The sequence below is a fragment of the Cygnus olor genome, chromosome 24, assembly GCF_009769625.2.
Source record: "Cygnus olor isolate bCygOlo1 chromosome 24, bCygOlo1.pri.v2, whole genome shotgun sequence".
NCBI classification, from domain to species: domain Eukaryota; kingdom Metazoa; phylum Chordata; class Aves; order Anseriformes; family Anatidae; genus Cygnus; species Cygnus olor.
Genome location: NC_049192.1, coordinates 5,671,026 through 5,687,104, shown reverse-complemented (window position 1 = coordinate 5,687,104; position 16,079 = coordinate 5,671,026). Strand labels below are relative to the sequence as shown.

The 16,079-nt window shown below is 67.5% G+C and overlaps 1 protein-coding gene across 4 annotated transcripts; it reads left to right on the top strand.

Moving 5' to 3' along the window:
- Window positions 1-212: 212 nt before the first annotated feature.
- Window positions 213-16,079, top strand: PACSIN1 (protein kinase C and casein kinase substrate in neurons 1). Of its 4 annotated transcripts, XM_040535837.1 has the most exons (11): window positions 9,736-9,750; window positions 10,573-10,683; window positions 11,063-11,195; window positions 11,970-12,126; window positions 12,225-12,460; window positions 12,544-12,699; window positions 12,990-13,165; window positions 13,447-13,567; window positions 13,666-13,787; window positions 14,062-14,255; window positions 14,601-16,079. In XM_040535837.1, the coding sequence occupies exons 3-11, from the start codon at window positions 11,133-11,135 to the stop codon at window positions 14,708-14,710; spliced, it is 1,335 nt and encodes a 444-aa protein (XP_040391771.1). In that variant the 5' UTR covers window positions 9,736-9,750; window positions 10,573-10,683; window positions 11,063-11,132; the 3' UTR covers window positions 14,711-16,079. The 4 variants fall into 4 exon arrangements, with proteins under 4 accessions (XP_040391770.1, XP_040391773.1, XP_040391771.1 ...); XM_040535836.1 differs by lacking the exons at window positions 9,736-9,750; window positions 10,573-10,683 and adding an exon at window positions 213-397; XM_040535839.1 differs by lacking the exons at window positions 9,736-9,750; window positions 10,573-10,683 and adding an exon at window positions 4,816-4,834.

Genomic DNA, 16,079 nt, shown 5'->3' with positions numbered 1-16,079 from the left:
GGGCTGCGGAGTGAAAGGGTGAAGGGGAAGGAAGGAGCGTGGGGAGGCACAGCCCGCGGGGAGGCCGGGAACCCCACACACACACCCCCGCAGCCTCCCGGGCTTGTTCCTCGCCGCTCCTGCGGTAGCGTTTTCACCTTGTGCTGCGAAGGAGTCATTACGGCGGGCCGGGGCGGCGATTGGCTGGCTAAAAATGCCTCGGTAATCTCCGTGCTGATCTTTACCCCCCTCCTCCCCATCTGCCGTGACCTTCCTCCCAATGTGCAGATCCAGCCCGAGCGAGACGGAGCTGACGGCTTCCCCGCCGGCGCCCCGGCCGCCCCCGCTGCCCACCCGGCCTCCGCGGCCCCGCGGCCGCCCCGCGCCCTCCCCTGCTCCCCGCAGCCGCTCGCCCAAGGTACCGGCACGCGTCCCCGGGGCTCCCAGAGCGATACGGAGCCCACCAGGCCCCCGGGAGGTTGGTGGCGGTGGAAGGGGGCTCGCGGTGGGGGACGGTGGCGGTGGTGGCCCCGGGAAGCAGGTGGGATGCCGGGGTTCGGCACGTCCCCGTGTGCCGCGGTGGTGCTGCCACCCCGGGAGCCCCTGCATGGTCCCGTGGCAGGGAAGGGCGATATATTTTGGCGTAGCAGCTCGCTGCCCCTTGTTTTAAGCAATTTCCAAAGTTCTCTAGGATCGGGGCTTGCTTTCTGTCGTGGGTTCACCCCCAAAGCCCGGGCTCGCCAGCTTTTTCTGGTCGCAGTGAGGGTGCCTCGGGTCTGGGCTCAGCCTCCTGAACCTCCTGGGGAGCTGCTGACGGGTGGGAAGTGGCAGCGGGGGTCTCGCTGGGGGGGACACAGAGGCTCTGCAGCATCTCGGGGCTCAGAGGACACAGGGCCTCGCTGCTGCACATCCCCACCCTCGCACGCCCCGCTCCGTGCGTTACGCAAAAGCTGCATCACCCCCATAGCCCACGCGGCCCTGCTGGCCCCCAGGGGATCCTGGGGGGCTGCGGGGGGATCTTGGGGGTTGTGGGGGGATCCTGGGGATTGTGAGGGGGATCCTGGGGGGCTGCTGACCCCAGGGATGGCCGCGCTCACCCCACCAGGCTGGGGGCTGGCACTGCGGGTGGCTCAGCCGCTGCGCCGCCGGGAGCCCACGGGCCAGCCCGCGCCAGGAGCGGGGTCCCTCCGGCTCCCCGTGAATGCACAGAAGAGGGCTGGGAGCCAAAAAGCCGCCCCGAACAGCCTGCGATTGTCAGGGCTGTCAGTGCCGAGCAAGCGACCGCTTGTGCTCGCCTTCCCCCCTGCCTCCTTGGTATGCGCTCGGCATCCCCCTACCCGCCCGGGGAGAAACGCCGCATCCTGCCCTCGGCCCCGGGAGCGGGCTGGGTTCGAAGGAACCCGTTTTATCTCCTTGTTTCTGCCCCTTCGGGACAGCAGGGACGGGAACACGCCGAGGAGGCGGAGGGGGAAGGCCAAACCTCGCAGGGCAGAGCTGGGGAGGCTGCGGTGACCGTGGCAGCCCCCAGGGAGAAGCGATCTCCCGGCCCCTTGTACCCACCGGGGAGAGCTCTCCCCGCCGAGCTGCCCGCCTCCCCTCCTCGCCGTTCTTCCACCTGCCTCAGAAATGGCAAAGCGAGAGCTTCGCTAAACGGATTAGAGCTGCGCCTCCCCCTGCAGCCCCCCCCACCCCAGCCCCCCCGAGCTGCTCCCGTATCCCTGAGCCCCGGCCGTAAAACTCGGGGCAAGGCAGCTGCTGCGGCACGGGGCGCCCCCGAGCTTGGGGAGGGGGGGGGCACGGCGACCCCGCACCGCCACGCGCGGCTGGTTGGCAGCGCACAGCGGAGGCGTAAGGAGAAGCCAGGAGATCAGCTCTTCCCCCAGGGATGGTTTTGGTTAGCGGCCCTGCTGGTGGCATCGTCGGGCTGTGTCCCCATGCCCTCCTCGGCTCGCTCGGGGGCAAGAGCTGGGAAAGAGAGAGGAGAGGCTCGGGAAGAAGATTAGAAACGCCGAGGGGAATTGATCAGCTGCCGGTGACAGCGCTGAGCCCATCCCGGGGGTGCCTGCAGCGATGTCCCCAGGCCCGGCCCCGGCCCCTCCTGGGGCTTTGCCTCTCCCCGCCGTGCCAGGCTGCAGCCCCCGGGGCAGGCGGGCTGCGTTTACCTAAAAGGACCGGGGCAAGCGAGGCTGGGCAGCCGGCGGGCATCGCCTCGCCACGTGCACGCGGGCAGGGCGAGGAAGGGACGGTGCTGGCGGCAGCAGCGCAGGAGGAAGGTGCCGGCACCGGGGCCACGTGCCGCAGCCAGCCACAGCCCGATTTTGGCTCCGTGCGGGCTGCACCTCGCCGGGACCCCCCCCGTCCCCCGCTGCTGCTGCTCCTCCTCGGCCGTGCGTGGGCACCGCGGGGTGGGAACGGGGCTGGGAACGGCACGGACAGACTTTGTTCCCGGCGGGGCAGCCACCGGGGCCAGGATTTGTGCAACACCAGGGCAAACACCGAGTCCTGCCGTGTTTTCGCGGAGGAGTCTTGGAGCAGGGAGCTTCCCCGTGGGGCCGAGCACCAGGGGAAGGAGGCAGCGACCCCTGCGCGGCGAGGCGTTTTCCCAGGAAAAATGGAGCCTTTATGTCCCCGACCCTGCCCCTGCCCCGGATGGGGCTCGGAGGGTGCCTTCGGGGCTGGGTATCTGCAGACAAAAAGGGGATTGTGTCGCTGCGAGCTGGGTTTCTGGCAGCACCTGCCCCGCGCCGGGGCTCTCCACAATGGCTCGCTTTTCTGCGTAATTGCTGCAGAGGGGCCAATTATCCTCCGCTGCTAATTACAGATGCAAAATAGCCCTGCGCTCGCATTCTCCCAGCGAGCCGGGGGGCTCCTGGGACCAGCAGCAAATCCATGGCGGGGGCGAGCCCTGGGCACGGGGCAAGCCCAGGGGCACCCGCACCACCTCCTGCCCCCCGCACCGAGTGGGAAGCGGCAGCGGGAGGGCAGGGAAGGGCTCAGGACCCGAGGGGCGGCAGACAGGAGGATGCGGTGCTTGAAAATCCCCCCCTTCGTGCTGCAAAGGCTGGCGTTCGTGCCCCAGAAAAGCATTTCTCTCCTCCCCTGCGGAGACGCAGCGCTGCCTGCGGGGCATCCCCCGGCCCCACAGGGACCCCGCTCGCCCCGGGGCCGCCCGGGCAGGCCGCTGGCAGCACGGCCGGGGATAATTTGCTCCTCGGTTCGCCACGGCGCTCGAAGAATCGTAACTGCAGAGTGCCAAACGGCCCGATAAATCAAGGCTCATTTCCTGCCAGTATTGGCCGCCGCTTCCCACGAGGAAACCCGTGGGGGAAAGGAGAGGTGGTGGGAAATAGGAACCGCCGGGAGGGCGAGCGCCAGGAGGAGTTTGTCGTGGCCGTGTTTTCGGCGAAGGAGCCAAAACGGGCGAGGGGCTGCGCGCATGGGAACCCCCCCAGGCACCGAGGTGCCCCCATCGCCAGCTCTCCTGGGTCTGGCTCTGCCTTCTCCCGGTGCTGCTGCCAGCCCTACAGCACTTTGAGGCCCTTTTTGGCCAGCTGCGAGGCGGGGAGACGCGCCGGGCTGGCACGCAGGAGCACGGCGAGCCCCAGCGAGCTTCATTAAGGGCTGGAAGCGCTCGTCAGGGGAAAGCTGAGCCGGGCTGAGCCTCGAGGGACCGGGTCGCATTCTGCGGGCAACCCGATCCGGGCAGACGCAGCCCCAGCCAGCCTCCTTACTGCAGCTCCTGCGGGCGGCTTCGGTTACTCGGCTCGACCCGCTCGTCTCCTGCTGGCTTTTAATTTCCCTGACATCACCCGCGAGCTGGGGGGGAAACGCAGGCGCGGGGAGCTGGAGAGCCCCTCGGCACCCCGGCCGTGACGGGCACGGACTCCTAGGGATGTGGCACCCCGCGATAAGACCCCGGGGACAAGCTGTAGGGTCTGGGAGGAGGCAGGACCCCGGGGCAGCACCCTGCAGGGCGCAGAGCCCCCTTCGCCCCGTCCCGCGTTCCTGCCTCTCGTGCCAGCCCCTTCCCAGCTGGCGCAGTTGGTGAGGGGGCGGCACCGGCTGCCTCTCCGGAGGCGTTTTGGGGTTTTGTTTCTGCGGGAGCTCAGCCCTGGAGCCCTCCCTGCAGGGCCAGGGGGAGGAGAGGAGGGAGCGCCCTGCTCCGTCCCATCCTGCTGCCCCGCACCCTGTGCACGGGCCACAAGGACCCCCAAGGGGCAGCGGGACGAGGATGCCTTTAGGATCCTCACTCAGCTCCCCCCAAAACCGCAGCCTGAGAGGGAAAGGAGCCCGGCCCGGCGGGGCTGAGCGCCCCTGCGCACCCAGCACGAGCTGGCGGCACCCTGCTGCTGCCTCCCACGGCACCCCAAGGGCACCCCGCTCAGCGGGGCACCCCGGCAAGTGGGTGCTGAGCACCCCCGGCCACCTGGAAGGCTCCTGCAGCGATGCAGCACCCCGGGGCGCACGCAAAGACGCGGCGAGCGCCCGCCCCGCTGCTACCCGCTGCGGGGTTGGGGATGGGGGGGGTGGTGGTGGTGGTGGTGCAACAGACCGAGGTGTTTTCATGCTGGGGGGGGGGAAGGGGGGGGGGTGTCCACTTCCCCCCCCCAGCCCAAAGGATGATTTTTGCAACCTTTGCAAGCGGCGGCTCCATCCCTGGTTGTCTTGACAACGGGAGGCTGCAGGCTGGGCGCGCTCCCGCGGCCGCACGCCGCCGCTGCCCGGCTGGTGCTGAGCGCGGCGCAACGCAGCGCGCCCGGCCCGCCGAGCTCCCCGACACCCCCCTACCCCCACCCCCACCCCCCCCGCCTCCCGGACCCTCGCAGCCCCCCCCACCCCCTCCCGCCCGGCCCAGGTAAGAGGCAGCCCCCGGGGGCCTGGGAAGGGAGAGGGGACACCGGGGTGTCCCGCGGGGACGGGGAGGGGAGGGGGGGGCGCGGGGTGCCCGGGGTGCCTTGCATGGTCTGGGGGGGGTGCGGAGGGGGTGCTGCGAGGGACCAGGCAGGATGGTGCTGGGTCGCATCCCGCTCTCAAGGCAGGACACGGCGTCCCCTGGGTCCGTTCTGCAAGCTGAGGGGGGACACGCGGGTGACCTTCAGCCCCAGCGCGCGTCCGGGGGGTGCTGGGGCAGGGGGCACTGCCTCGGTGGCGCTGCCAGGTTCGTGCCTCAGTTTCCCCAGCTGCACACGGGGCGGGGGGGAGGCAGCAGTGGGGACTTGGGTTGTTCCTGTCACTGCTGCCCCCCTGCCCCACTGAGCGCCTCACCCCACTGCCAAAACCCCTCCTTTTGCCTCCTTTTGCTGCCCCCCAACACCCCCCCGTTTCCTACCCCCTTGCTGAGCCCCCTCTGGCCCCAAGCCTCCTTCCCCCGCCAGAGGCAGCTGAATGCAGCCACCCCCCCCCCCCCCCCCAGCCCCAGGCTCGGCCCCGGTCACCTCCCGCCACCGCCAGCCCCGGCCCTGTCCCACCGAGGGGATGGGACCCCCGAGCCAGCACCCCATGCTCCGGCTCCCCCCCCTCCCCGATGCAGAAGCAGGGGGCCAGCACCACCACCGTACCCTCCAGCACCACCGTACCCTCCAGCACCATCGTCTGCTGCTTCTTGGATTAACTGCAAACCTCATTTTGGGATTTCTGCCTAACCCCCGCTCCTGGGACCGCAAAAATCCCCCCTCGAGAGTCAGAGCGTCCTTGTTTACAGCAGCGAGCTAAGAAGGGGGGGGGGGGGGGCTGAGAAAAGCTGCAGAGGCGGAAGGCAGGCCGAAACCCCGCAAGCTGAGGCTCGGAGCAGTTTCCTTTCCCCAGGCCTGACCCCTTGCGTGGGGCTGATAATCCTGCTCCAGCTCCCCGCACCCCGCAGCCCCCGGAGCCTGTCCACATTCCTGGCACAGCCGCAGTCCCCGAGCCCGGCTGCGAGCTCCCCCCGGGGAGAAACGCGGCGTTATCTGCAAATGCCACGCATATTTCCAGAAACCTGCACGAGGCTCGTAAAAATCCCTGGAAGACTTTGATGGGCGCCCTGCGTGCCGAGCAGGATAACGCCGGGGAGAGGAGGAGGAGGAGGGGGAGGAAGGGGAACGTTTCTGCAGGGCACGCAGAAGGCGAAGCTGCCCTGGAGCATCTCCCCCATCCTGCAACGTGGCAGCAGCCGCGGTGCTCAGCCCCCAGCCCGGCAAGGCGGGCGTCCTCCCGTGGGACACGGGGCTCGTGTAACGTCCCGGGGTCGGGGAACCTCCTTCGCAAACCCTCTGGGTTTTGGGAAGCTGCAAGCCCTGCCCCAGCTGGGTGCAGCAAGGCCCTGGTGCAGCCGGACCCCCCCCAGTGCTTGCCCCCCCCTCCAGCTGGGCCAGGGCACAGCCCCCGGCACATCCTGCGCTGGGTTCCTTGGGAGAGCCTCTCCCAGAGGAGGTTTCCCAACCTTTACCTCCCCCTCGTCCCCAGCGACGTGCTGCCCTCGCAGCCACCTCGTGCGCCAGGGCCGAGCCGGCCCCGTGGCACTGCCCTGCCCAAAACCCCAGGGAAAAACACCCGGCACATGGGGACCCCCGTCCCCTCCGCCTGGCTGCTCGCCCCAGGGCTCCAATCCTGCCCAGAGCCGTCCTGCCAGGGCGCAGCCCTGCCGTCAGCTGTGCCCAGCCCGCTCCCACCGAGGAAACTGCTTGGGAAGGGCCCAGGTTCGCCTCCCCCCCTCCCAGGCTTTGGCTCCATTTGATAATTAGCGGGGCGGACACGCGTTCAGCCCTTCCCCGGCGTGCTCACGCCTCTCCAGGCTGCTCAGCCCCGAGCCCTGGGCTCTGCTCGGGGTGTGGAGCCGGCTGCCAGCATGAATCAGCAGCGCCCAGCCCCTGGAGCAGCCCCGCTGGGTTGGGGACCCGCAGGCACCCCAAACCCCTGCCACCGCTCCCCAGAGCGGCGCTGGGAGGAGGACACGGCCCCATCCCGCAGCCCCCATCTCCCCGCTGCCCCCTGGACCCGGCTCCCCCCACCCCAACTCCCCTCTCCCCTCACCAGCCCCCTTTTTGGCGGAGGATGCTGCGGGCAGAGCCCGGCAGCCCGTCCCCTGCGCCGCGGGTGCGCGGCGATCCCTGCGTGGTGCTGGGACACCGGGAGGGCAGCGATCAGCCCTTCTGCCTCCAGCACACCGTCCACCCGCTCCTCTAGCTGAGCACCAGCTTTGCACGAGGACCCGACATCGTGCCGGGGCGGGGGGGGGGGGGGGAGTGGATCTCGCACCCGAGTGCTCGCAGGAGCAGCACCAAGGTGCTGGTGCCACGGCGCTGGGTGCACGCGTGCGCACAGCATGAGGGTGCTGGGTCCCGCCTGCGATGGACCCAGCACCCTGCAGGCCCGGGCAGGATGGAGCTCCCAGGGCTCCCCAGCGGGTTTTGCATGCGGTTGGACTCTGCTCTCGGCGCTGCCCTGCGCTCCCTCCGCTGCTCCGTGCCCGTTTGTCCTCGCCGTGAGCAGTTCCCATGTGGGCATAGCGGCGGGGCGTCGCGGTGGCACCTGGTGCTGCGCCCACCCAAAGAGCAATGCCCAGCCCCACGCTGCAACGAGGGCAAGGAAATAACCTCCCTGAGCTCAGCACCTGAGCTGGGGCTGCTAAAACACAGCCCGAGCCCCTAGCGATAAAGCCTCGCACGCACCCTCGGCCCTGCACGGACACACGGCATCCACCTCGCGTTGCGGCTCCTTGCGAGGGTGTTGCTCGGCTTGCCAGGTCTCGGAGTTTAATTGCAATAAAAGCAGCTCAGACAGTTGGTCCGTTTCCAATTGCCTGAGCTCTCTGCTGCTGGAGATGGCCCCGCTGGGAGCCACCGAGCAGCCACAAGGCAGCAGCACGCAGCAGGTCGGCATCCCGGCCCCGGCTCACGCGCTCCTGCAGGCGAGGGTCCCCGCGCCCTGGTGGCCGTGGGGCTGGGGCTCTGCGCTGGAGCTGGGACGTGGGGCTTGCAGGAGGGATTTGCACCGAGGCAGCTCCTTGCACGGCGTCGGTTTGGGCTCAGGGATTGGTGTCGGAGAGCTCCGGGTGCTGCTCGGCTCCTCCGAAATGCTGGCGAAGGGGACCCGGCCCTGTCGTGAGCCCACGTTGCGGGGGGAGATCGGGTCTGTCCCCGCCGCCAGGAGCTGCTCCGGGGCCCAGCACAGCCCTCGGCTGCTCCCAAAATCGAGCAAACCTTGAGAGCAGCTCCCACGTCCTCCATCGGGCTGATCCCAACCCAGCAGGGGCTGCACCCAACCCAGCCCCAGGTGGGGACAGAGCCCCACCGAGCCCTTTTATTGCTCGTGCGGGGCCGTCCCTCCTCCCCGTTCGCTCTGATTCCTGCAGACCAAGCGCAGCTGCCAGAGCGGCTTCCCCCCTTCCCTGGATATTTTCACCAGGAATTAGTCACCGCCTCTCCTCCCAGCCCTGTCAGCGCTCGCAGCCCCGCACCAGGGCTCAGCCCCGGCTCCTTCTGCGTTATCACCAGATCAAACCCCCCTGCCTGGGGCAGGATGGGGACAGGGACACGGGCCGGGCTCTGCTCCCCTCCTCGCCGCGCGTCGCTCTGATCCTGCTTTGGCAAAGGGCTCTTTGCAGCAGGAAAACCACCTCCGGGAGGCTGCGCAGCCCCTCCTGGCCCCTCAGCACGCGGGCAGGATGGGGACACACGCAGGCAGCTGCCACCTCCCCGTGCCGTGCCCCGTTCTGGCTGCAGTGGGCCCGGGGCCGCGTCTCAGCGAGGCTGCGCTGGAGGCAGAGCAACCAACCTGCCTCCAGCCTCAGCCTGCCCGGGACGAGCAGGTCCAGCCTGGGTCCAGCCGCATCCATCGGTGCAGGGATGCCCGGATCCCGTGCCCGCGGCACCGGCAGCCTCAGCCCTCTGCATTGCAGCAGCCTCCTGCCTGCACGGGAGCAGCGCCCGCGTCCCCGGCCCCTCTCTGCCAGCTCAGTGCCCGCACGGGGGCAGAGACCCCCTGCGATGCCAGCAGCTCCGTCGGCGAGCTGCGGCAGCGCTCAGCACCGAGCGGGGTGCCAGGAAGGATGGAGACACGCAGGGGGACTGGCAGCTGTGGGATCAACCCAAGGACATGCCAGCCTCCGCGTGGGCATGAGCTGAGACAAATTTCACCGTTGCGCTGTGCAAAATCCTCCGTAGCTCCTCTCCAGCAGCTTTGGGGGGGGGGGGGGGGGGGGGTGAAGTGAAGCCCTCCCGCTGCCCCGGGTGCAGCGGCACCCAGCTGGGGCTGGCAGCTCGCCACAGCACGGCTTGGCCACCGGGCATCGCCGCCCGCTGCCTTGATGTGGGGCCAGGGTGGCTGGGGGCCGCGAGGCTGCCCGGGGTGGTGGGCACGGGGCCGGCGTGGACTGTATGGGCTTGGGGACGTGGGGGGCACACGGGTGTGCATGCACGGCTGCGTGCGTGTGCGGCGGTGAGAGAGGCAACAAGGCGGCAGCGTGAGCTGTAGAAGTGATGCAGAGCCAAAAATAACCCCCAAGCTGCGGCTCGGACCCGATCACAGCGAGGAGCGAAGCTGCGGCAGCCAAACCCCACCGTGCCCCACAGCCCCACTGCCTCGTGTGCCCGGGGGGTCCCACGGGACCCCCAGCCGGGGCTGTGCTCCCTCCGTGGGGTCCCTTACCCCCGTCACCCCGAGGATGCCCTTGCGCTGCCGGCGCAGCCTCTGCGACAAAATTAAGAGCTGGAGAAGCAGAACCACAACCCCAGAGCGGCCCCAAACACCCCAGGGCCCCGCGGAGGTGCAGTGGCACGGCTGGTGGGCATGAAGGTCGGGGACCCTGGCCCGTGGGGAGGGCGGTGGCCGTGCCAGGGGTGCTCGGGTGCTGCGTGGGTGGGTGCTGCGCGTCGCTGGGCGCGCGGGGCCGGTGCTGGCGGCGCTCGGCGGCACCGCGGTCCCCTCCATCTGCGCCTCCACGGCGGGGCGAGGGACAGTCACGCGTTTATTTTTAACCGTCTGGGGAGGGCGGCGCGGGGATTGGTGGGATTCGTGGTTATATCACTAAATCCCTGCGAGGCTCTGTTAGTTCCAGCACAGCGAGCCCGGCCGCGGCGCTCCAGTAACCGTTTCGGCACCCCGTCCTCCGTGCCCCGAACCCGACGGCCGCTCGGGGCCGGCAGCACGCAGCCAGGGGGGAGCGGGCACCCAGCGGGCTGGGTCCCATGGGCGGCACCCCGTGCACCGCCCCCCCCCGGCCATCACCCTCTCCCAGGGGCAGGATGTGACCCGGCTGCGATGGTGCGTGGCACCGTGTGGCCGTATCCCCCCCTCCCGCAGCCCCTTTGGGGATGGGGCAGGGGAAAACTGGGGTGGTTTGGGCTGCTTTTTGCCGCCCTGGTGGCAGACGCCAGGCGGGGACAAGCCCAGCGCTTCCCATGGGAGCACTGCCCGGAGCCGGGGCAGGAGGGGTCGCAGCGATGCCCGCGGCTCCCCCGGTCCCCTCTCCGTCCCCGTGCGGTGCCACCTCGCTGGCCAAGTCCCCAGCCCCACCGGCGTCCCCCAACCCCAAAAATGCATCTCCGGGCGGAGCGGCAAAGGGTTAAGCCATGCAGCAGGCCCACGTGACGCCACGGGGATGCCGTTTTTCTGTAGATCAGGACGGATTAGGCTGGAATAACAGGACGAGAATTTCTCCCGGCTGCGCTCCCCCCACTCAGCGGCTCCCCCGGGGATGCGCAGTGGCCGGGCCAGAGCCCCCACCGGGTAAGGTCCCCCCCTGCATCCCTCCCCTTGTTTCTCCATCCCAGCAGAGAGGTTTTAGGGTTTCGGTGGCTCTGCGGCGGCTCTGCCTGCCCAGACGTTGCATAAGAAACCCTGGGGCTTGAGCAGGGCTTGGATGCCCGCAGAGGGTCTGGGTTTTGCATGGCACCTTGGGGGGGGCTTGCGGGGGGCACAGGAGGGGAGCTGGAATGGCTCTGTCCCCCTCCCCGTCCCCTGAAGCTGGGTGCTCACCCCGTGGTGCCGCAGGGGCTGGGGCTGGGGATGGGATGGGGATGCAGTGGGATGGGATGGGATAGGGTTGGGGGTCTCTGCTCGGCCCTGTGAGGCTGCTGGCCCCCCCCGACCCCTCTGCTCCCCCCAGTGCATGAGGCTGCTGCTTGCCCGAGAGCCGCCGAGCGCCCGCACCGACGGCCGAGGCCGCCCCAGGAGCCATGTCGGGTTCCTACGACGAGTCGGCGGCGGCCGCCGAGGAAACAACCGACAGCTTCTGGGAGGTGAGCCCCGGCCACCCCCCCTTGTCCCCGTGGTGTCCCCGCTCACTGTCACCACCCAGGGCAGCGCCCTCCCTTCCCGAATCCAGCCCTGCGCGGGCGTCCCTGCTGCGGTGTCCTTGGGGGGGCTGCAGGAGGTGCTGCCCCACCAGCCCTCAGGGAGGGAGAGGACGGAGAGGAGGTGGCTGGGAGCAAAACCTCCATCGCTGCACCCCCCTGGGGCACCCCCGGTCACTGCTCCCACATCTGCCTGTCCCTGCCCCCATCCCCATCTCTGTTCTCATCCCAATCCCTACCCCTGTCCCCATCCCTCTCCTCATCCCCATCCTTGTCCCTGTCACCATCTGTTCTCATCCCCATCCTTCTCCCCATCCCCGTCCCCATCCCCGTCCCTGTCCCCGACCCTGTCCCCATCTGTTCTCGTTCTCATCCTTCTCCCTATCTCCATCTCTGTTCTCATCCCCATCCCTGTCCCTATCCCTCTCCCCATCCCCATCCCTGTCCCCATCCCCACCCTTGTTCCCATCTGTTCTCATCCCCATCCCTCTCCCCATCCCCATCCCCATCCCCATCCCTGTCCCCATCCCCACCCTTGTTCCCATCTGTTCTCATCCCCATCCCTCTCCCCATCCCCATCCCCATCCCCATCCCCATCCCCATCCCTGTCCCCATCCCCACTCTTGTTCCCATCTGTTCTCATCCTCATCCTTCTCCCCATCCCCATCCCTCTCCCCATCCTCATCCCCACCCCTGTCCCCGTCCCCGTCCCCGTGCCAGGTGGGGAACTACAAGCGCACGGTGAAGCGCATCGATGATGGGCACCGGCTCTGCAACGACCTCATGAACTGCGTGCACGAGAGGGCCAAGATCGAGAAGTCCTACGCCCAGCAGCTCACCGACTGGTCCAAGCGGTGGAGGCAGCTGATCGAGAAAGGTACCGCGGCCCCGGCGGCGGGGAGCCAGGACCCCCGGGGGTCACCGGAGGGGGGTCGGGGCCTCAGGGGGTGCTCACCCGTCCCCTCCGCCCCCCAGGCCCCCAGTACGGCAGCCTGGAGAGGGCGTGGGGGGCCATCATGACGGAGGCGGACAAGGTGAGCGAGCTGCACCAGGAGGTGAAGAACAGCCTGCTGAACGACGACTTCGAGAAGGTCAAGAACTGGCAGAAGGACGCCTACCACAAGCAGATCATGGGAGGCTTCAAGGAGGCCAAGGAGGCCGAGGACGGATTCCGGAAAGCGCAGAAGCCCTGGGCCAAGAAGCTCAAGGAGGTGAGAGGAGAAGCACGGCGTGGGACCCATGGGACCACCGGGTCCCTGCTGTCCTCACGTCCCCCCCCCTCTTCTCTCCGCAGCTGGAGACGGCCAAGAAAGCCTACCACCTGGCCTGCAAGGAGGAGAAGCTGGCCATGACCCGGGAAGCCAACAGCAAGGCGGACCAGTCCAACACCCCCGAGCAGCAGAAGAAGCTCCAGGACAAAGTGGAAAAGTGCAAGCAAGACGTGCAGAAGGTGCGAGCCAGCAGCGCCGTGGGGCAGCTCAGCTCCGGGCTCACGCAGCATCGGGCACCAGAAATGGCCATTTATTCCCCATTCGTGGCCATTTATTCCCATTTATGGCCGTTTATTCCCCTATTCCTGTCCCCGTGCATCTGCACAAGAAGTGGTGGGGGAGTGCGAGCAGGGCAGAGATTTGCCCCTCTTGCTGGGGCAAGGTCTCTCCCTCCACCAGGCTGATTTTTGCCCTGTGGAGGCTCTCGGGGTGCTGGTGTAACCGGGGCACCCCTCCCTGCTCCTTGCAGGCTCAGGAGAAGTACGAGAAGGTGCTGGACGAGCTGAACAAGTGCACCCCGCAGTACATGGAGAGCATGGAGCAGGTCTTCGAGCAGTGCCAGCAGTTCGAGGAGAAGAGGCTCAACTTCCTCAAGGAAGTGCTGCTGGACATCAAGAGGCACCTGAACCTGGCCGAGAGCAGCAGGTAGGCGTCCCCCTGGCTGTCTGGGCAGAAAACACCCATAACAGGGCCAGAAAGCAAACCAAGCCCTGGAGGGACCGGGTGCTTCCAGGCAAACCCATCCCCTGCGATACCAGGGGGCTCTGGCCAACACTGTGGGCACCAAGAGGTGCCAGAGTGGCGTCCCCCAGTGTCCCCTCGGAGGTGCCACGACCCGGGGCATCTCCCCACCTCGTCCCCACCACCAGGGCTCCCCAGGAGGGGTCCATCCCCGCAGCCCCCCCACCCCTCGCCTCTCCCCGCAGCTACGCCAACGTCTACCGGGAGCTGGAGCAGACCATCCGCCTCTCGGACGCGCAGGAGGATCTCCGGTGGTTTCGCAGCACCAGTGGCCCCGGCATGCCCATGAACTGGCCCCAGTTCGAGGTGAGGCTCGGAGACCCTCCGCCCACCCCCCCCGGACGGGTACCAGGAGCCCCCCGCATGGTGTCGGGGTGCTGAGGGTGAGTGCTTTGTGCTCCCAGGAGTGGAACCCGGACCTGACGCACACGATAACGAGGAAGGAGAAGATGAAGAAGGGCGAGGGGGTGACCCTGACCAACGTCAGCTCGGGCGAGACCAGCGCGTCGGCGGGCGAGCGCGGGAGGTGAGGGCCATCGGGGAGAGGGATACAACAAATGCAACAAGCACTCGCCTGGGCAAACATTGCTGGTGCCACTGGGACACCCAGGGCGGGTGGGATGTCCCTGGTGACAGCCACGTCTCTGCTCCATCCTCCCTCCACGTCTCGCTGGCCGTTAGCCGGGGGTCCAGCCCCCCTTCCCCATAAGCTCGGGAAATCCGCAGCACCCATCCGGATTTCGGCCACAGCCGGTGCCCGCCCGCCCCGCCATCCCCTCTCCTTTCCCCCCCCCCCCCAGTGTCAGCAGCCACGACCGCGGGCAGACCTACAGCGCCGAGTGGTCCGACGACGAGGGCAGCAACTCCTTCAACGCCAGCGAGGCCAACGGCGGCACCAACCCCTTCGACGAGGACTCGGCGGGGAAGGGCGTGCGGGTGCGGGCGCTGTACGACTACGACGGGCAGGAGCAGGACGAGCTCAGCTTCAAAGCAGGTGCGGAGCCTCACAGGCGCTGGGCTGTCCTGCGGGGCGTCTGCCCGAGCTGCAGGTCTCACGGCTGTGCTTTTTGGTGTAAAGCGCCCCGAATTGTGTCAGGGTTATCCCGGTTCTTCAAAACGTGGGGTTGGCAGAGAGGGGAAGGCGCGACCCAGGGTGGGACTGGAGGGGTGGTGGGACGGGGCACGTGAGGTCTCATGGGGCACCCTTTGCCTTTCCACCCTGCAAACCTGCTCAGGATCAGTCCCAGAACCCCCAGCAGCCCCGTCCAGGGGAAAAATTTGGGGGAGGAGAGGCTCCAACACCTGCAACGAGCTCTCACCTCTCTACCTCCCGCTTCAGGAGATGAGCTAACCAAGCTGGGTGAAGAAGACGAGCAAGGCTGGTGCAAGGGGCGCTTGGACAACGGGCAGCTAGGTCTCTACCCCGCCAACTACGTGGAGGCAATCTAAGTCTTGTGGTGTGCTCCTCGTCGCTGTCCGCAGATAAATCCACCCTCCGTTGCCTCATCTCTCCGCCAGCCAGCCAGCCATCTCGCCGTCCGGTCCGTCACCCCTCACAGTTAGAGATTCAGACATATTTTCCGACCAAGCTTTTATTTTTTTAAGAGTTGTCTCCGAAGAGTATTTTGCATAGCCGCTTTTCTTCTTCTTCTAAGATAACGTGAAGCGAAAGATGACGTTGTCCGTGCTGCGTTAGCTGATTTGCCGAGCGAAAAGCCGATACCTCAAGATCTCGAAGCCCAGCCGGTGAGAGCTCCTGGCTGGTGGCTTTTACAGACACTGAAATCCTGAGCCGCCTCCCGACTGGCTGCAACCGCTCCGAAATGCACGGCGCTGAAACTCCTGGGACCAACCTAATTCGCCCCCCCGAAAATGAGAGGGAATGGGGTTTTGCTCCATTGATTTTTTGTCAGTTCCGTGTTCTCCCTGAGTCATCCTCCATCCCCGAAGGAAGGGGACCAACGTCCCCTCCTGCCCCCATCCAGGGGCACCGAGCAAGGTGGGACCAGCCCCAGCGTGGAGCTTGGTGGCATCTCTCCAGCTTCCTCCTCCTCCTCCTCCTCCTCCTCCTCCTCCTCCTCGTGGCCGGGTGCTGCCACCACGCTCCAAGCCAATGCCCTGCCTGTGCTGCAGGGAGCAGCAGCGGCCTCCACAAGGGCGTTTATCCCGGGCAAACCAGATCCTAAAACCGCTGCCGCTTCCCCGAGGACCTCGCCGCAGCCCCACGCTGCCGCCAGCACCCCGCAGCCAGCCCGGGATAGCGGGGACCCGCTGGGGACCGTCCCCTCCAACCCCTTCTTGAGGTCTTGCACAGGAGGGACAGGAGCAGGGGCAGGGGGACGCGCACCAGGCTCACCCCATTCCTGCACCTGGGCTCTGGGAGCAGCATCAGCATGGACCGGAGCCCCTCAGCACCCATGGGTGCCCCCCGCCCAGCACTCTCACCCCTACCCCTCTTCTCTGATCATTCATTTTTTTTCCACGCCACCACCCTCAGCAGCATCGATGCCGATGCCTTCCCCATGTATCCCCCCCTCTCCTCGCCTGCCCGCTCTGTTGGCTGGCGAATTTTTTTGGCCCCAGGGACCAGGCATTCCCCCGGGAGCAGGGAGCGCAGCGCCGGGCACCGCCAGCCCCTGCCAGGTACGCGAATGGGAAACAAGAAAAAAAAAAAAAGTCAGAAAAAAACCTAACCGACCACCTGTCTCAGCAATGCACCCCGGTTTTTTGTACATTATTTGTGTAATTTAAGAAGTATATATATAATATATATATATATATTGTGATCGTATTACCGTGGATACAACAACTAAAGCAG